This window comes from Paramisgurnus dabryanus, chromosome 2, assembly GCF_030506205.2.
Source record: "Paramisgurnus dabryanus chromosome 2, PD_genome_1.1, whole genome shotgun sequence".
NCBI lineage: Eukaryota > Metazoa > Chordata > Actinopteri > Cypriniformes > Cobitidae > Paramisgurnus > Paramisgurnus dabryanus.
This window is the reverse complement of record NC_133338.1, coordinates 5,076,849-5,097,959: the sequence shown is the minus strand read 5'-3', so window position 1 is coordinate 5,097,959 and position 21,111 is coordinate 5,076,849. Positions and strand designations below refer to the sequence as shown.

General features: G+C 35.3%; 1 protein-coding gene across 1 annotated transcript; it reads left to right on the top strand.

The window, feature by feature from the left end:
- Positions 1-827: 827 nt before the first annotated feature.
- On the top strand, positions 828-20,867 carry abhd2a (abhydrolase domain containing 2, acylglycerol lipase a). The gene is made up of 11 exons (XM_065249487.2): positions 828-991; positions 2,354-2,429; positions 2,560-2,775; positions 4,614-4,789; positions 7,251-7,418; positions 7,596-7,779; positions 10,595-10,687; positions 10,971-11,072; positions 13,925-13,994; positions 14,092-14,176; positions 17,257-20,867. Exons 3-11 carry the CDS (start codon positions 2,567-2,569, stop codon positions 17,469-17,471), a joined length of 1,302 nt encoding a protein of 433 aa, XP_065105559.2. The 5' UTR covers positions 828-991; positions 2,354-2,429; positions 2,560-2,566; the 3' UTR covers positions 17,472-20,867.
- The last annotated feature ends 244 nt before the right edge of the window (positions 20,868-21,111 follow it).

Here is a 21,111-nt window from a genome sequence, read left to right as displayed (position 1 = left end):
TATAAACAAGATTAATATAAACATGCACAATAGCGAAGCAAAACACAAATCTTGAAAAAAAACTAAAACAAAAAAAATTGCAATATGCAGTCAAACATACGAAAACAGGTGATATTTATAAACATCTTTAATGTAGACAGGCTGTCAAATGTGTCTGTTGTCAGACTAATAATGTCATGTATAAAAAAATAATAAAAGTGTAGATAAATTTATTCAAATATAATTTTTATTGTAGCACTATCCTTATATTAGTAGTGTCAGCTATATTTGATCACATTTTTTTTTTGCTAAATATGTTTTATTTTATGCCTAAAAATCCGGCATTAGTCAAATGCTAGATACTATTTGTTTTCTTATGCAACATTTCCTGTAGATAGTTTTTTAATGGTTAACTTGTGTGTGGGTCTTTAATAAGAGAAATGTCACACAACACAACCTTTCATATCTATTATCTCACTCAGTGCTTGGTATAATCAGAGGAAGATGGCTTGTTGTTGACGTAATAAATATTTAAAATGACAGTAAACAAATATATTTATGCACAGTTAATATGACTGAATCTATTAAAGGCCTTTACATGTATAATGTATTATTATTTAGAACCCAAAAATAATACAGTTCTAGTATTTTCTTTCACGTCAATTAAACACAGCCCAGAAGCATCTAATCCACTTACATGACAGAAGCAACATGCATGCTTTTACACGTGACCTTCCCCACTGCAGTCTCGTAACGCGCTGACCTTTTTTGGAAACAAAGGCGGTGCCTGATGACGCCGTTGTTCTTTTACCCAATAGCCAGCGATATATGCAAATGAGCGCGTCAAAATCAGGAAGTACTGCGACTGATGTCCGTCTGCGAGCGAGAGACACGAAGAGGGAGGAAAATGCTAGAAATGGACGCCGGAAAATAAATGAACTGCGTATGAACGACAACGAAAACGTTTGATTTAAACCACTACGGGAAACGGGAGCTTTTTTGTGGGAAAGAGGTATGATGCGTTTTTATGCACGGAAATTGATGCGTGTTTTGCTGTTCTCTTGTTATTGGGGTGTCGCCGCCTCCTGTGCTTTACCTCATCTATACAAATCCACCAAAATGAAGTTTCTTTAGTTCAACATTACACCGAAAAGCTATTTTCAGTTGATATGTTTCGAGTTGATGCTCATATATCTATTTATAATCATATGTCGTGTTGTCTATCATATTATCATCAGTGTAAATGAACTAACGTTACGTTATCTCTGATATCCGTTGTTTTGTATGGGAAGAATGACCTACAGTACGATCTACAGTATATAACTACAGTAAAATAACCACTGGATATGTGAATATTTGCGAAGGAAAGGCCTTGTTTTGCAATATTTACATCAGCACACACTTTCACACGACTATGTGTTTATGCTAAAGTCTTTTTATACAACTTTATAATAACTCAAACCAGTTATATTGCCACTGGCCTATAGCTAAGTATATCACATATATGTTTAAACAGATGAATAATCGATAAATAAATAAACAATAAATAAATAAATATTTGAAATAAATAAATATTAATAACTTAATATATATATGAAAATATGTGACTTAACATTTCTTAATAACTTCTGAAGTATTATGTCATGCAAAATTTTAATTTAAACATTAGATTTACCAAGTTATTATTATTAACTTTTCTAAATGACACATAAATAAATGTAGTGTTATTAATTAATAATTGTTTATTAATAATGTTTCAAAATATATAACATATGTAATATGTTAACAATATAATATAAGAGTGATATTGTTAATGATTAATAGTGTTATTAATAACTATTTAATGATTTACAGATATAAATGTTACTAATCATTAACTAACAAAGGTATTTTGTTATGTAACAATATGACTTTATATTACTTTTCATGTTTATTCTTGCATCAGCGAGTAGTTGCTGAGAAGTTGATACAAAAGATTTGCCTTTCTTTAATTAGCTATAATTATCATTTATTTTGATTATGTCATTCGCTAAAAGATGTATACAAAACAAACCATTTCCTGAGTTTGTTGAATAAACATTGTATCAGGAAATCATGTTGTGCATCTGCGGAAAATCATCAGCACTACTACATTTTAACTCATTAACATGTCTAAATGGTTTGGCTAATCCTTTTCTAACATTTTGGTATTGTGCTCTGAATGGGAACGTTTATGGAGTCCATTTAAGGTTAATGTTCAGTGAAAGAGCCTCTGTGAGTAATGCAGATGGTTATGGAGGTATAAATGTGGACTCGGCTCCAGTCGCTGTTAATATTCAAAGCACGTCATCTATCTTATCTTTACTAATATGAATCTTTATTCTTCCTCTTTCAGAGAATCGATCAGGTCACTGTGACCTAAAATCCACGAACAGTAATATCCTCAAATTCATCAGAGAAAAAGAGATCAAGTAAGTCAGTCAGTTTTTATTATTAGCTAGATGTTGTTTAGTATTGAACAATCGAGACATCTTTAAATCTATAGGGGTCTTCGGTTTTGATATGCATTAATAAAATATTTAATTTTGGGATTTTTTTCAGAGCAAAAATGAGCTCTCACGATTCGGAGGTGTACACGCTCGCGCCGGAGATGCCGGCGATGTTTGACGGCATGAAGCTGGCGGCAGTCGCCACGGTGCTCTATGTCATCGTCCGGTGCCTAAACTTAAAAAGTCCCACAGCTGCTCCAGATCTGATCTATCAGGATACAGCGCTAAACCACTTCTTACTCAAATCCTGTCCTATCCTGACCAAAGAGTGAGTAATTATTATCACAAAGTGACCTGAAATCAGCTTAGAGACTCCAGAAACGCTTTCAGATGTGTTTTGCGAGACTTCTGTAATGCATTTTGGTACAAACCTGTCATATGGAGGATTTTCTTGCTATTTTAAAAATGCAGTCATAGTCTGCATTCATAGTTTATGATAAGGTGAGATGTTTTTGAGAAGTCTTTGTTAGCTGGAACTACTGTTTATTTTTGTGTCCTAAGCGTGAAATCCCAAAACCAGCGACATTTAATGTATACAATTAAATATAATTGTATAAAGTGTAATAAAAAAAATGCAAAAAGCATGCAAGAATAGTTTACCGAAAAATGCAAATTCTGTCATCATGTTTTCACCCTCAAGTTGTGCCAAACTTGTGTTCATTTCTTTGTTCTGCTGTATATAAAGGAAGATATAAAAAAATTCAGATCTGGGGCACCATTGACTTTTATAGTGGGAAAAATAATACTATGGACGTGAATGGTGCTCCAGATCTGATTGGTTAACATTTTTCTAAATATCTTCATCTTCAAAGAAATGTATACAGGTTTGGCACAACGTGAGGGTAAATAATTTTTCACAGAATTTTTATTTTTTTGGTCAAATATCTCTTTAAACCACTTTTAGTTTTAGCTATTAATCTTTGTTACAGAAAGATTAATGTTTTATCATACACTTTAATCGTAGAATTAAACCGAGAAAAACATCTTTTAGAAGTTGTGCCACACAATGACATCAGAAGTCGCAATATTCGTTGCGTAAATGTGTTGCATATACATGCCCAGCTCGAGTGGGTGTATCTTTTGTAATCCAAAGACAGTGCCGGCTGGTTATGTAATCATTATTTTCCAGTATGGCATCTATACCAGAAATCAATTGACAATTGCAACACATATTAGCACGATTAGCTCGTTTCTCCTGGTAAAGTCGTCCAGCAAACACCTTTAAGAGCGCTAATAATGGGCATGAATGCCTGAGATATTGCGTCTCTGGACTTTGAAACATTTTTAGGCGTGTCCTCCAGCTCAGCCCTGCCGACGCATGTTTCTTGTTTTTAACTTGTATGGTTGGACCACAGTCAACCAGCTGAGAAACACACTAGTTAACTTACAGGAAACCAAAATAGTCAACGTTTCCAGTCAGTACTTTTATAAGTTACGTGCGAACCACGTTTGATAACATTGCTAAGAAGTGCTGGTTATTTAAGGGAGCTTTCGTTGTGTTTACATTTGGGTTGCTAAATATAGCTGTTCTTCGGTTATACTGGACACTCCCAAATCTCCCTACTGATCCTCTTGTCCCCTTAATATCATGGTGACCAGATTAGACCTCCTTATCATTGGTATTTTAAGGTTAACCGTATATAAATATATGTCACTGGTTATGTAGGTGTGTCTTTATAAGCTTGAGTGATAGATCACTGTGACAGGGAAGAAGATTGGGTGGATTTCCTCTGTGGACCTCATCATAGAAATTATTACTATTTTGGGAAATTTAAAAATGTATTTTAATATGGAAATCTTTTAATTAGTTGTATTATAGGAGATGGATTGGGCAGACCTAGCAACCTATAAGCTTAACAAAGGGTCAATTGGTTACTGGGTAAATCCTAACTGGTGGGTGGGGCTTTCTGTGATGTCACATGATGTCTGCTTGGCCTGTCACATGCCAACTGTTAGTATACAGACCTAAAAAGAGGCCCAGTTCATGTTTTGCATAATCCTCAAAATATCTACACACATACACAGTCCATAGCAAATTTCCTTTTTATACCTATTGCATCTTTTATATTTTATGCCGAATTTCATATTTTGTGTCATTTTTTTTAGGTACATTCCTCCTCTACTGTGGGGTAAAAGCGGTCATCTACAGACAGCCCTCTATGGAAAGTTGGGTCGGGTTAGTTCTCCGCACCCGTTCGGCCTGCGCAAATATCTGCCCATGCAGGACGGGGCAACGGCGACGTTCGACCTCTTTGAACCGCTGGCGGATCATCAGACCGGAGGTCAGTGCCATGTAGTCGGGTTTATTTGGTCTGGGCTGGAGTAACACAACGCTCCGTGTGAAACCTGATAAATTACAGTCGGTTTTAGCACAGAGAGGAAGTGTCATGTAAATGATATTTAAATAAATGCTAACTCACGCTGGTAAAGAAGAGATATTAGTGAAAGCAGCACTCCTGAAAAACTTTAAAAGTCAAAGTGGAATGCTGTTTTACTCATTACTCATTTGGTGATAACTTTTAGGATTCTGAAACATTAAAACAAGTTGTAAAATTTTAAATAGATGCATGAACTTTCTTTCATAATTTACTCATCTTCATGTCTTCACTTTCTTTAGTTTAACACAAATAATTGTATATGTTAATTTTATGTAAATATATGGTATTATCTTCTTATACTTTATGTGTGTCAACATAGCAAAGCTCTAAAAACACATAAATCCATCATTTAAAATAATCAAGCCCAAATTTTGGGAATTTAGTTTATTCACCATTTCCCCCAGAGATAGATAAGTCCATACATACATACCTTTCTCATCTACGTGCGTGCTGTAACTCTGTCTGATGCAGCCCCGCTAGCTTAGCTTAGCTTAGCACAAAGACTGGAAGTGAATGGCTCCAGCTAGCATACTGCTCCCACTAAATGACAAAATAACACAAACATTTTCCTATTTATGTGTTGTGGTTTGTATAGTCACAGGGTGTACAAATAACAAGGTCATATGAGACACAGCCATCGTTTAACCGTATACCTGCGAGCAAATCACTCCGCCCAAATAGCAGTGCTTCACCTTCTGAGAATATAGTTCCCAGTATGTATACTGTAAAAAGATGGTGGTGTCTCATATCACCTTGTTATTTGTACACGGTGTGACTATACAAATCACAACACATAAATAGGAAAATGTTGGCATTATTTTGTCACTTATTGGGAGCAGTATGCTAGCTGGAGCCATTCACTTTCAGTCTTTGTGCTAAGCTAAGCTAGCGGGGGCTGCGTCAGACAGAGTTACAGCATGCACGGAGATGAGAAAGGTATGTATGGACTTATCTAACTCTGGGGGTTACGGTGAATAAGCTAAATTCCCAAAATGTGGGCGTGTTCCTTTAACACAACACAATTTTATCATGTTCAATCCACTTAAATTTTAAAAAATTACATTAACTTAATAATTTTATCCTGGGAACACATGAATGATTTTTGTTGCTATTCCTAACTGGGTCGTGGATCTGTATTTCCCAGCATGCTTTGCCAGCAACTGCATTTGGAGAGTCATTTTTAAAATTAAGTATTATTAAAGTATTAAATAATAATTAAATAATAAATGTAAGTATTATTAAGTACTTTATTTTTAGGTAAAGAGAAAGACTTTATAGTGTTTAATGTTCGTTTATCTTATTGATTTAAGAGTTTGTGTTATCTATTTTGATTTATTGTTTGGTTACCATGGTGCAGAAGTGTGGTGCTTGTGGTAAAGTTGTGGATGTGACGTACTTCCTCGCATGAGCACTAACTGTGTTAATGCCTGTCTGGAGATCAGTCTCTTCTCACATGCTCATCCAGTGTATCATATCATGTTATTATTATTATTATTAGCATGCATGTGATTATGCAAATTAGTATGATATAGAAACTGACCGTTGGTTTAACAATACATTTTTTGTTTGAATGAATTTGTTTAGTCCTTGTTGAACAGACCAGAACTAATTGCATGGAGAAGTTTATTGAACAAAATGTTTTGATGACCAAAAAGGTTTAAATTATTAAGTTGGTGCAACAAAAGATTATTTGTTTAAATGAACTTATTCTAGTTGTACACCCCTAACCAATTTCTTGGTTAAGTTGAATGAACAACAATTTTTTTGTGTGTTTTTGAAAGGGTGGGGAACTATTAATCATTTAAGTTTATTTAGCAAAATTGAAATGTAAACAAGCAGAACCTAGCAAAACATTCAAACATGACTTCACATTAATAACTTGAAATCTTATTGGTTCTCGCTTTTCCCATAAGCTACTTAGTAATAAGATGCGCAAGAACACATTTTAAAATACAATTATGATTAGCTGATGACATCTGGGATTATGTGAGATGAATAAATTATGAGAGAATTATAATTTTGGTTTGAACTTTGCCTTTAAGATCGTGCACTATTTATATTTTTATCAACAAATGTCGAAAATGCAATCTGTAATGAAAAAACTTGTGCGAATTGTTTGCCCCAACTTAAACCAAGTAAATTTTGACCTATAGCAAACAATATAATTTCACATTTGTGAAATTATAATATATCGTTGTCAATGCAGTGGAAAGTTTATGAAACTGCGTTATGCAAATTCTGTATTTTGAATTTGTTTGCTTTGAATGTTTCAACACGCTTTATTAACGCCTCAAACATTTGTCTTTTGCACCTGTTTGTTTGCATGTACAACAGTTGTCCTCAATGTCTCTGTGTTTGTTTCCAGAGGACGTCACTATGGTTATTTGTCCTGGTATCGGGAATCACAGTGAGAAGCACTACATCCGCACGTTCGTGGATTATTCACAGAAACAGGGTTACCGATGCGCTGTGCTCAATCACCTCGGGGCCTTGCCAAACATTGAGCTCACCTCTCCTCGCATGTTCACCTATGGTAAGACACCTGTGTGGGACATCTGAAGATATAAGAAATACCTTTAGACCATAAGGAGCACATGTGTCTAATTGTTTTACCGCATAATTCCTCAAATAAACACATTTCATGTTATTAAACAAGCACATGCTTCCAGTTAGTAGTTGTATATAATATGAATCTATTGTTTTTTTATAGGCTGTACATGGGAGTTTGCAGCTATGGTGGGCTTCATAAAAAAGACACACCCCCAAACCAAACTTATCGTCGTGGGCTTCAGTCTGGGTGGAAACATCGTGTGCAAGTTTTTGGGAGAGAACAGCACCAATCAGGAGCGAGTCCTGTGCTGTGTCAGTGTATGTCAGGGATACAGTGCATTGAGGTAAGACGCTATAACCAGACAATTACTTTGTTACAAAATCTGGAGATGGGATCTTTCAAATGTACATTTCGTTTTTTAGACCTTTTCACAACTTTGCATTGTTGCGAAGCCGCTTTATAGACAACGTAATGACAGCTGTAAAGATTAAAATGATGACATGACAATCATAGCGACACCCTTAACAAACACACATGACACACATCATGATAATAATCACCTGATAGTCGTGTCACAGCTTGGGAATGTTTGGACTTCATAAATACTTAAAGCCACACCTCAGCTGTGAGCCCGGCTGTCTGCGCTCAATGTTTTATTATGTGTCAGCAGATTTGGCAATGGTCCGAGTGTGTTGCCAAACAATATCTCTCAGGATTACTGACTCTGTAAAGCCTTTGTTAATCTGCTTCAGCTCCGATTATCTGGCAGATTATTATTTTTAAGATCCCTTTAATGGATCTTTTGCATTTAGTTGGAATTGATAGGTAAAGGGCATTTCCTACATTTTCGTAATCACATCGCAGTTACAATCTGATCTCTCACGCAAATAACAGCACAAGCTTTGACAGACTTTCCCACAGTTTAGTTCAGGAATAATCATCACCATCCATCAGGTCAAGAAAAATATTTATGACACTATTATTAGTATTAACAATTAATGACATTTTAATTTCAAATTTAATTTGTATCAGTGGTAAAAAGTGGTCAGACACAATTATAATGGCCACATGACAGCCAATGTCAAAACCAACCACATGACCCATAAAGCTAGTTAGTTTCTTAATTTTGAAAATGTATCTGCTGTGTCATGTTTATGACAGATTTATGAAGTTATGTTGTCTTTGTTATGACAACTTGACATTACCAAGACATCTCAAACAATGTAAATGACATTGAGCGAATGACTTAATGACTTGTCATAAACGTGCATAAAATCTCCGTCATATTCATGACACGTGTCATGTCATGATTATAAAGATGTCATGTCAGTCTTATATACACCCCTTTGTGTAAAGTGTTACTGCATTTGTTTATTATTTGTGACCCAGCCTGTGAAAACTCGCCTAAAGGCATTTTTCAGTCATTTACATTACAATGTATTTAAAAACACTGTTAATTTCATAATTAATATAATTAATAACGCTAATAATCACAATAATAAAAGATGAATAAAATAATAGTAATTGTGCGGTTAAAAACAATGCAGCACAATTAAACCATAAATTGACCGTCTATGCATCGCATACTTGTGATGCGCAGGTCGTCGCGTTGGTGCGGTAAAAAAGTGTTGCTTTATTTGTGGGGCGGATCATTAAAAACAAATAAAACAACATGTTTGTTGCATGCAGTTCCCTACACTGCAAAAAATGATTTTCAAGAAAAACATTCTTAGTATTTTTGTCTTGTTTTCAGTAAAAATATCTAAACATTCTTAAATTAAGATGCTTTTTCTTGATGAGCAAAACAACCCAAGAAAATAAGTGTAGTTTTTAGACCAAAAATATAAAATGTAATTGATTTTGTGCATAAAACAAGCAAAAAAAAATTTTATGCACAAAATCATTTAAATGTGATATTTTTGGTTTAAAAACTAGACTTATTTTCTTGAGTCGTTTTGCTCATCAGGAAAAAGCATCTTAATTTAAGAATATTTAGATATTTTTACTGAAAACAAGACAGAAATACTAAGAATTTTTTTCTTGTAAATAATTTTTTGCAGTGTATAACCTATATGAAATATTCGGGAATATATATTTTTATATTTTATTAGGTTCTTTGATAAGGTTAAAATAAGTAGGTCTACGTTGCAACGTAACTTGCGTAATGTTTCCAAACCTTTGGCCTCACATCACAAAAACGCCAAGCCACAACAACAACAAAAAACGGAGAAATAAAAGTGAAGATGAAAGATGAGGTGTGAGAGAAAAAAATTATGAATAGATAATGTTGAAAATGTGTATCATTATCCTATTTTGTTAATAATAAGACTATGGTGGTTTCTATGGTTTTTTATTTACATTACAGGGATAGTTCACCCAAAAATAAAAATTCAGTCATAATTTTCTCACTTTCATGTTGTTACAAACCTGTATACATTTCTTTGTTCTGATGAACACAAAGGAAGATATTTCAAGAAATGTTTGTAACCAAAGCATTCGTGGGCCCCATTCGCTTCCATAGTATTAATTTTTCCTACTATGGAAGTGAATGGGGTCCATGAACGGTTTGATTACAAACATTTTTTTAAATATCTTTCTTCGTGTTCATTAGAACAAATACATTTATGCGGGTTTGTAACAACATGAGAGTGAGTAAATGATGACAGCATTTTCATTTTTGGGTGAACTATCCCTTTACAATGCCTAGTATGTCTATTTAATGGACGCGGGGCGGGTTGTAAAAAAAAAATAGAAACAGAGGTGCGGGGCGGTCTGGGGTGGGCTAAATAATTTAATAAAAGCGGGACCCTCAGGTTGGAAAAAACACAACCTGAGCGTCACTATCGTATATCATGTGAACGTTGATACCGTTTTTGGTAATATATGACACAGTTTTAGGTAATTTCTTAGTCTTTATATATTTATATGATGTGCGTGTCCAAAAATCTGAAAACCATTGAAATCGTTGTTCTGGGTTGCACGCTGAATATGAGCTTCAGGTTTTGCGTTTCACATTGAGACTTTATCACGCACCAGCAAGTCTCAAGTATACAATGTCTGGTGCTGTTTGTGATCTTTTATCCTCCTGTATTCGTCTTAGTGTTGTTGCTTGTAAGTAAAACTGATCGTTCGTCGTGTCTCATGTGTTGACGTTTTAGGGCTCAGGAGACGTTTCTGCAGTGGGACCAGTGTCGGCGTTTCTATAACTTCCTGATGGCAGACAACATGAAGAAGATCATTCTGACCCACAGGTAATGTTGACCACATCAAGCATCTCAAACCTTACAGGCATTGTGAGCTCTGTCGAGCGGTCCGATGTGATACGATCCCATGGGTAGAGATGTTATGAGAACTGTTCTGAGCTCACATTTTCTTTTGCAATCGACTCATTAGGAGACATCAGAATAACTTAACTTGATGACACAAACAAGATTAATTAACCTCCTTCCGAGTGGTAAGAGAACACAAATCTAGTCCTCCAGGATGTTGTACGACCAGAGTCAAAAAGGTTTCGTTTTGTTTCCACTTTAACAGGGGCGAATTGTTCGGGGTCGGCTCCAATAAAATGGTTGATGCAGATCTGAGTCGACTCTACACCGCCACATCCCTCATGCAGATCGACGACAACATCATGAGGTGAGAGGAGGAAAATTGCTGCCACATGTCTTTACTTGTCTACTCGTAATTATTTTGGTGTGTTGTGAAAGAGACGCATAAACACATTTTTATGTTTAACTCTTTCCCCGCCAGCTTTAGTTTTTTTAAGTTGCCAGCACGCGGCAGCATTTTTTATGATTTTCACAAAAGTTTAATACCTATCTTCTTTAAATATTTTAACATAAAATATCAAATGACAGCACAAACATTTCATCCTATCTTCATTTGTTCTCTTTTATCACCTCTCAAATAATTGCGTTTTTGTAAAGGACTTTTGTTAGAGATCAGAATTAGAATGAGTTTTTACTGTTTTCTGATCAGTGGAAGCTTCCGCGCCACCTACTGGATAATAGCGGAAATATGGATAGCCGTAAAACCTCGTCATTGGCAGGAAAGTGTTTTCTCTTGCCGTTTTCTCTTCTCTTGTCAATGGCGGGGAAAGAGTTAAAGGTTGACGGTTGAATAAATGTAAAAGAAAGGCGCCAAGTAATTTCAGGCACCTAGATTTAAGCATCATTTTAGTAAAGTTTTTAGATTTTTTTATGTATTGCTGTAGTCGTGCCTCATCATACATATACATTTTTGAGAACTCCCTTGTTGTAAATTGATCAATTCAAGCAAACCCTTTTAAAGGGGGCATTTTTAATATGTCAAATAAATTGGTGTCCCCAGAGTACGTTTATAAACCATATAGATAATTTATTAAAGCATGTTAAAATTGCCACTTTGTAGGTGTGAGCAAAAATGTGCCGTTTTGGGGTGTGTCCTTTAAAATGCAAATGAGCTGATCTTTGCACTAAATGGCAGTGCCGTGGTTGGATAGTACAGATTAAGGGGCGGTATTATCCATTTCTGACATCAAAATTCTGAGCCTAATTTCACAATTTTTCACATTTTCTAGTTTAAAAGAAGCACTGGGGACCCAATTTACGAACCACTTAAAGTTGCAATCCGTAACTTTTGCCTCTATATCGCCATCTCTGTCAGAAACATAAAATTGCAGTTATTTGTGGAGTAGTTTCCTTCGCCCCGCTACTCTGCTCAGATAAATCTGATGTCTGTGATCGCCACATCCACATGACAGAAGTACCTCCTAAAGGTCATATATCTAAAAAACATGTAATCTGAAGAAGTAAAATAGAAGAAAATGCACGATCATTTGCATGTGACTGTCATTGCGCACATTACTACACAAAGTCGTAGTTCACTGACAATCGGGCCAATTTCGCATTAATTATTGCGGATGTACGGCCTGCGATATGTATGCGATACGGCCCAGCTTGTAAGCGAAATACGGCTTTGTGTAGTAAATGGCGATCTGAACCGGCTTCACTGACAAGATGCGCATGATATGGCATGCGAATTACCGCGTATCCCTATAATATAGACAATTTTATCGGTACAAATACCTCATCGGTACGTAGATGATTTGTAGTTAAGATTGCATACATTATTTAGTACACATTTTACACAGTAATGTTAGCTCAGTGTCGTTTTTGATACCGCAGTTTGAGCTTTAAAGTTTTAGCAATAAATGATTCCCCAGATTTAAAGATGAAAATAAATTAACATGTTTTAATGAAGCTGCTCTGACGTCTAGATGATAAGTTTAAATTCTAAGTAACTGTTGAACAAACTACAATCTCTTCACCATCTGCAGCAGCACACACGTGATATAGTAGCTGGGTCCTCTGTTTATGGATGTGGCTGAAAGACACAAAGACCTAAAGTAGAACGCTCGTTATTCCCACAAAAACAGACACGGTTGATCAAATTGCAAAGCATTATTATTAGACTTCTGTTGTAAATCGGGCACAGGTAAGGAGGATCATTTTACCCCAAAGGTTAAGGATTGCAGCTTTAAGTTAGATTTTGTCACATGATTTCTTTTAAAGGAACAGTATCTACACTGTATAATTGCACATATTCATTTTTATAATAATAATAAGTTGATTAAGACCTATGATAGACAGTGCCTTTTTTTCACTAGCTCATAAACTATGGAATTCTATGGAGTTTCGGCAAGTGCAGTCATTTGCCATTTTTAAATCTCACCTTAAAAAAATTTTTTGGACAGCTTTTGGCAGGGTACTTCTTAGGTTAGATTTATACTGCAAATCTTGATGCCCAATTCCGATTTGTTGTCTGTATCTAATTTTTTTGACGACCCGCTTACATCATCTGTTATTGGGGCGTACACACCAAACACAAATTCAACGATTTGCGAAGTAGATTACATTCAAAGTCAATGCAAAGACGGGAATAGACGCAAACTTGCGTGGGGCAACGCGAATGATGTGAATTGGCAGCGCAATTGCCGTAAAAACACGCTATTTGCCTCAAACTTAAATTTACTATATTTAACTTAAGAGAAAAATGAGCATGACAAAAAGTTAAAGATCCCATTTTTCTTGCGTTTTTTTAAGCTTTAATTGTGTTTACGCTGCGCAATATAACATGTTTAGTGTGTAAATTCAGATCAGTAAATTCAAACATGCAGTGTAAACGCGACCTTATTTAAAGTTTTATTATCTTTTATTTCTTCTTAATGTATCTTTTTTATGTATAACCTTACATTGTTGTATTTTGCTGCTGTATTCTGCTCTTGTTAAGCACTTTGGTATTCAATTTATAGGCGCTATAGAAAATAACGTTTAACATTATTTCAATTAATTACATTCATTAAATTGTATTGATAGCCATTGTCCAAAAATAGGCCAAATTTTTATTTGTTATTTAACGGAATAGTTTTATTATAATAATTTTAAATTATTGCGTGTTAGTAGCTAGCATATTGCATGCGTAGCAAAATGTCAGTTTGTGTTTTCTAGAAAATTCCATGGACACAACACTCTGAAGGAATACTATGAGAAGGAAAGCTGTGTCCATTACATTCATAATGTGAGTAAAGTAGTAAGCGTCTCCTGTATTTAGTTCTGAAGGACGTATTAAGTGTTATGACGGAGGTTTGACCGGTTGTTTTTTGTGTTTTGTACAGATAAATGTGCCTCTGTTGCTGGTGAACTCTGCTGATGATCCTCTCGTTCATGATTCTTTGCTCACCATTCCTCGCACACTTGCAGGTGATTTCTGAAATATAATTTTATACATTTTAAAGAAGATATACAAAAAACTTAAGATACAGTCTTGTTCAAAATAATAGCAGTACAATGTGACTAACCAGAATAATCAAGGTTTTTAGTATATTTTTTTATTGCTACGTGGCAAACAAGTTACCAGTAGGTTCAGTAGATTCTCAGAAAACAAATGAGGCGCAGCATTCATGATATGCACGCTCTTAAGGCTGTGCAATTGGGCAATTAGTTGAATTAGTTGAAAGGGGTGTGTTCAAAAAAATAGCAGTGTGGCATTCAATCACTGAGGTCATCAATTTTGTGAAGAAACAGGTGTGAATCAGGTGGCCCCTATGTAAGGATGAAGCCAACACTTGTTGAACATGCATTTGAAAGCTGAGGAAAATGGGTCGTTCAAGACATTGTTCAGAAGAACAGCGTACTTTGATTAAAAAGTTGATTGGAGAGGGGAAAACCTATAAAGAGGTGCAAAAAATGATAGGCTGTTCAGCTAAAATGATGTCCAATGCCTTAAAATGGAGAGCAAAACCAGAGAGACGTGGAAGAAAACGGAAGACAACCATCAAAATGGATAGAAGAATAACCAGAATGGCAAAGGCTCAGCCAATGATCACCTCCAGGATGATCAAAGACAGTCTGGAGTTACCTGTAAGTACTGTGACAGTTAGAAGACGTCTGTGTGAAGCTAATCTATTTTCAAGAATCCCCCGCAAAGTCCCTCTGTTAAAAAAAGCCATGTGCAGAAGAGGTTACAATTTGCCAAAGAACACATCAACTGGCCTAAAGAGAAATGGAGGAACATTTTGTGGACTGATGAGAGTAAAATTGTTCTTTTTGGGTCCAAGGGCCACAGGCAGTTTGTGAGACGACCCCCAAACTCTGAATTCAAGCCACAGTACACAGTGAAGACAGTGAAGCATGGAGCATGATATGGGCATGTTTCTCCTACTATGGTGTTGGGCCTATTTATCGCATACCAGGGATCATGGATCAGTTTGCATATGTTAAAATACTTGAAGAGGTCATGTTGTTTTGAGTTTGTACAGTCAAAGGTAGACACTGCTATTTTTTTGAACACACCCTTTTCAACTAATTGCCCAATTGCACAGCCTTAAGAGCGTGCATATCATGAATGCTGGGTCTTGTTTGTTTTCTGAGAATCTACTGAACCTACTGGTAACTTGTTTGCCACGTAGCAATAAAAAATATACTAAAAACCTTGATTATTCTGGTTAGTCACATTGTACTGCTATTATTTTGAACAAGACTGTATATCTTCATGTGTTATATCCACCCAGCCATCTAGTGCAGTGGTTTTTAAACTTCAGACTTGGTCCCCAGAACATTTCAAGAAAGAAAGACAAAAGTAAAACCATCCTGATCTCACAGGAATTTGTACGAGTTGGCTTATTTGATATGAAGCGAATCATGCTAAAACGTATGATTGTTATAAAAACAAATGAAACCCTGCCTCTAACCCGAAGTTACAGGGGCGAAAAAAAAAGTACAAATGTGGTCGTACGAATTGACCACCTCATAAAATACGTAACTTACGCATTGGCCACCTCGTAAAATACGTAACTTACAAAATTGGCCACCTCGTAAAATATGCAGCTTACGAATTCCCCACCTTGTAAAATGCGGAAATTATGGAATTGTAAAATGGGGGAATTGTCCACCTTGTAAAATACGTAAATTAAGAATTAGCCACCTCGTAAAATATGTAACTCACGAATTGGCCACCTCGTAAAATACATAACTTACGAATTGGCCACCTCGTAAAATACATAACTTATGAATTAGCCACCTCATAAAATAAGTAACTTAAGAATTGGCCACCTCGTAAAATACGTAACTTAAGAATTGGCCACCTCGTAAAATACTTAACTTAAGAATTGGCCACCTCGTAAAATACGTAACTTAAGAATTCCCCACCTTGTAAAATACGTAAATTAAGAATTAGCCACCTCGTAAAATATGTAACTCACGAATTGGCCACCTCGTAAAATACATAAATTACGAATTGGCCACCTCGTAAAATACGTAACTTAAGAATTGGCCACCTCGTAAAATACGTAACTTGCGCATTGACCACTTCATAAAATACGTAACTTACGAATTGACCACCTCATAAAATACGTAACTTACGCATTGGCCACCTCGTAAAATATGCAGCTTACGAATTCCCCACCTTGTAAAATGCGGAAATTACGGAATTGTAAAATGGGTGAATTGACCACCTTGTAAAATACGTAAATTAAGAATTAGCCACCTCGTAAAATATGTAACTTACGAATAGGCCACCTCAAAAAATACATAAATTACGAATTGACCACCTCATAAAATACGTAACTTACGCATTGGCCACCTCGTAAAATACGTAACTTACGAAATTGGCCACCTCGTAAAATATGCAGCTTACGAATTCCCCACCTTGTAAAATGCAGAAATTACGGAATTGTAAAATGGGTGAATTGTCCACCTTGTAAAATACGTAAATTAAGAAATAGCCACCTTGTAAAATATGTAACTTACGAATTGGCCACCTCGTAAAATACATAAATTACGAATTGCCCATTTCGTAAAATACATAACTTATGAATTAGCCACCTCATAAAATACGTAACTTAAGAATTGGCCACCTCGTAAAATACGTAACTTAAGAATTGGCCACCTCGTAAAATACGTAACTTAAGAATTGGCCACCTCGTAAAGTAACTTAAGAATTGGCCACTTCGTAAAATACGTAACTTACAAATTGGTCACCTCATAAAATACGTAACTTGCGCATTGGCCACCTCGTAAAATACGTAACTTACGATATTGGCCACCTCGTAAAAAATGTAGCTTACAAATTCCCCACCTTGTAAAATGCGGTAATTACGGAATTGCAAATGGGTGAATTAGCCACCTCGTAAAATATGTAACTTAAGAATTGGCCACCTCGTAAAATGCGGAAATTAAGAAATTAGCCACCTCGTAAAGTCGTAAAGCGTTATTCATGTTTCATTTCTAAATGTTTATCTCTTCTTTTTTGCTGATTTCTTTTTCAATTTTGTATCATCCAGAAAAGAAAGAAAACGTCATCTTTGCCCTGACACTTCACGGCGGTCACCTGGGTTTTTTCGAGGGTGCCGTGCTGTTGCCTCAGCCCCTCACCTGGATGGACAAAGTCATCGTGGGTTACTCAAACGCCATCTGCCAGTGGAAAAAACAGAAGCCGCCGTGCCAAAGTCAAGACGGCCATTCCAGCGAAACCAAATGCCAAGACAGTCAATCCTAACCGTCCTCGAAATCGTAGATTTTCATCTCGCACACGACGGATTACACCACATGCATCGTCAAGCATTATCCATCGGTGGAGAAATCGCCTTCTTTCGGGTATCATGGTTTATTGACGCAATTGCTTCAGCGTTTCCAGTGGAGAAAACAAAAAGTCACTTTATAAGTTAACTACGTAGTTAACTTTTACATGACTACAATCAACAACTCTTCCCTCTGATTAGGAAACATTACGAACCGGTTAGTTTTTGACTGCCGTAGAGGACAAGCTCAGGCGGATGAGTTACACAAAAACACAGCCAGGTCAAATTTCACCCCAAATACCAAAACATTGCGTTATTTTTATTATAACAAAGCACTTTTTCTTTAAATTCTCATTACTGTAATTTTACTGTAACTTTTACAGTATTTCCGTTGCTCTTAGTGTTCACATTAAATGCTTTTTAAAACAGTGTTTAGCATAAATGAAGGCTGTGAAACAAATATTAGTTTATTATTTAAATAGTTTTACATTACAGTAATTCGAATTGGCCCTTACTTCATACAGACTTTCTATAAGACTTTAAGCAAATTGCGGTTTTGTATTTTTTTATTTCTATTTCGGGGTGAATTATGGCTGTGGATATGTTCAAAAGTCAGCTTAGTAAACAAACACTGCTTATTTCGCCATACGCAACAGCTGACTTTATAGAAAGTGGCCGTTATGCAGGCACTATGTGCTTATAGATACGACAGACACGATGCTTGTGTACATTATTGCGTGATATTAAGCAACTTAATTTTGTGTTTAGACTGGATTCATATTGGGACTATAAGGTGTATTTCACTACCTAGGCCTTCGACACAAAAAATCTTAATTTGCTGTATGTACCCAGGCCTTGTGTGTTAATCCAAATACATTCCTAGTCATTTAGTTTTTGTTTAAGCACTTTTATATAACATCTGCCCTCATTTTATTTTTAATATGAGTAATTATTATAATAATTACTGTTACCAGAGGGAGAAAAGAGATCTTCAGTGTAAATCTAACCTCTTGGTTTTGTAACACGTACCACATAGTTTTAAAGGGATAGTTCACCCAAAAATGAAAATTCGGTCATCATTTACTTTCTTTCATGTTGTTACAAACCTGTTTCATTTAGAAGCTATTCTAAGGATCACGAGCCCCATTCACCTCCATAGTATTCTGTATTCCTACTATAGAAGTCAATGGGGCCTCTGATCGGAACATTCCTCAAATATCTTCCTTTGTGTTCATCAAAACAAAGACATTTATATTTAGGTTTGTAACAACATGAGAGTTAGTAATTTTCTTTTTTTTTGTAAACTATCCCTTTAAATTGTCCCACAGAAGTTGCTGGTGCAGTATTTGTTTTGTTGAAAGCGGTAGATTTACTGTAGATTGTGTAAAGTGTTGATTCGGGAGCCAGTGGGAGACAACGGTGCATTTTAAAAATGCATGTCTGTGAAATCTGTGCTTTCATTTACAATTTGCTTAAACTTTTATCTGTTTTGTGCAATTGTTCGATTATGTATGTACTGGATCTTTCTTTACTTTGGTGATATATTAATGGAGACATGAACTAAATGAAATGGCACAGAGGGGGTATAAAGTGGTGATACCTGTAAAACAAAAAGCAAAATTTAAAGGGAACAAAAATGTGTCTTTGACAGAGATTTTTTTTTCGTGAAGCAAGAAATGAGTAAATCTCATGAAATAATGTCTGGGTCATTTTCACTTCAAAATCACAAAGAAATTATATTTATCAATTTATACGAAAACAATTTGAGCATCATAAAGTTTATTACGTTTTGCATTATGACGTTGTTTTATAGTTAAGCACAAAATCTTCCCCTCAGGAATCTCATTATTACAATCATAACCAAACGTTTTTACATTTATGCATTTTTTATATTGAAAAAGCTTAAATGTAACCGAAAGCAGCTTGTTTAGGAACTCATTCACAATAGTGATTCTCATTCGTCAGTGCAATAATGTTTTATTGTGTTACAAGGACTGTAATACATTTATTAAAACCAGCATAGATGAATGGCAGTACATTAACAACTACTGCACATAAATAATGCACTATGAATCTATTATGTCTTGACATCTTTTGGTGATATGATCCAGATTTTTTTTTCAGGTTTGGTGAGATTTGCTCATAAACTTCATTATAATATCGTTTGTTATAGCATTCCTAATTAATTACATTTAGTCAGTGGAGAAACGACGCCCCCTATAGAAAAAACAATCTTATTATGCTGCTATGTGTAATTTTATTTCAATCAGACACTGAAACTAAATGTTTGGGAAATATAAACCACATACATAAGTTCAGTATTAATCGTATTAGAAATATAGTTCACCTGTCTGTTTATTTAGTTGACTCTTTTGTTATGTATTCGGTCAGATAAAGTCACGTAACGTTCTTGGTTTCTTCCGAATGGGTGTTATTGCAAGCGTAAATCCAAGAGCTGATGATTGTTTGGGTTTTTTATTTTTCTGGTGATTCATGTGAACTTTAACACCAGCACAAATTTAATTTTTTGATGTATCTGGATCCAGTTTGCCTTTCAAAATGTCTCTCACTTTTTTGCACAGAAAATAATGGATTATGATTTATATACTCAAGTTAACCAAATTTTAATTTTGTATTTTTTCATTAACTTCATTGTTGGGATTTTTATTCGCTTATGTACGGACTTACGTTTGTAAATGAGTGTATGTGGTTGAATGTTTGCATCATTTTCACTTAATTGAGCTAAACTAAAAACAGTTGATGTATAGAAACATATTTCTAAAATGAGTATAATATATGATGAATATATTCCCGGTTTATGGAAGCCAGGGAACATTAAATTGTTTGAGCAATAATGCTTTGAATTTATTTTTTTCTCTTTTTCTCCAAGCCAAGCTGAGATGAATAGTTCAAAAAAATCGGTGTCAAATGGAGTGTAGAGATAATGTATGCTGAAATTTAAAAATTATTTTAGGAAAAATCCCCCAATCAATAGTATCTGGAGGTGATATGTTACCGTTGTCTGACCAAATGAAGATGAAGTATATTTGCAGAATATAAAGCTGAACGTCTATTAAGAGATTCAGGCTTTCAGATTGACACTGCCCCTCATTTAATCCCCTTTGTAGGGATTATTTCACAAAAAATCACTAAATCTGTTCCCACAGTTCTGACCCACTTTCTCATCACAGTTGATTTGTGTTTGATGGGTGGCTTTTGAGTACTGTACGTGATTTCGATGGCAAAAGAAAAAATGTTTAGTATAAGATCTACATCACTGGTGTGTGTTGTGAGAACCCAATGGTGTGTGATTGAATAATTTATAATAATGGTTATTGTGTTCCAAAAATAAATTATTTTCTTGTTAAACAAAATGCGCAGAGGTTATTTTTTAACGCCTTTATTTAATGTGGATATTTGGATTAAGTATTAAAGTAATGTCCTGAAATTACTTTGAATGGAGTACCACAAAACAGTTTCTCTGTACAAAGCCCCGCCCCCTGAGAATCTTTACTGATTGATGATTGGCTCTTATGACTCGAACATGGGACTTCCGTTCGCCACAAGGTGGTGGTGGTGGTGAGCATTTTTCCATAGTAGTAGGACTGCACTACTAGG

Bases quoted from the DNA above. Each gene is read 5' to 3' on its own strand.
- abhd2a (XM_065249487.2), top strand. From the start codon at position 2,567: ATGAGCTCTCACGATTCGGAGGTGTACACGCTCGCGCCGGAGATGCCG. The intron at 4,790-7,250 runs GTCAGTGCCATG...GTTTGTTTCCAG, and splicing joins GGCGGATCATCAGACCGGAG to AGGACGTCACTATGGTTATT. The intron at 7,780-10,594 runs GTAAGACGCTAT...TTGACGTTTTAG, and splicing joins CAGGGATACAGTGCATTGAG to GGCTCAGGAGACGTTTCTGC.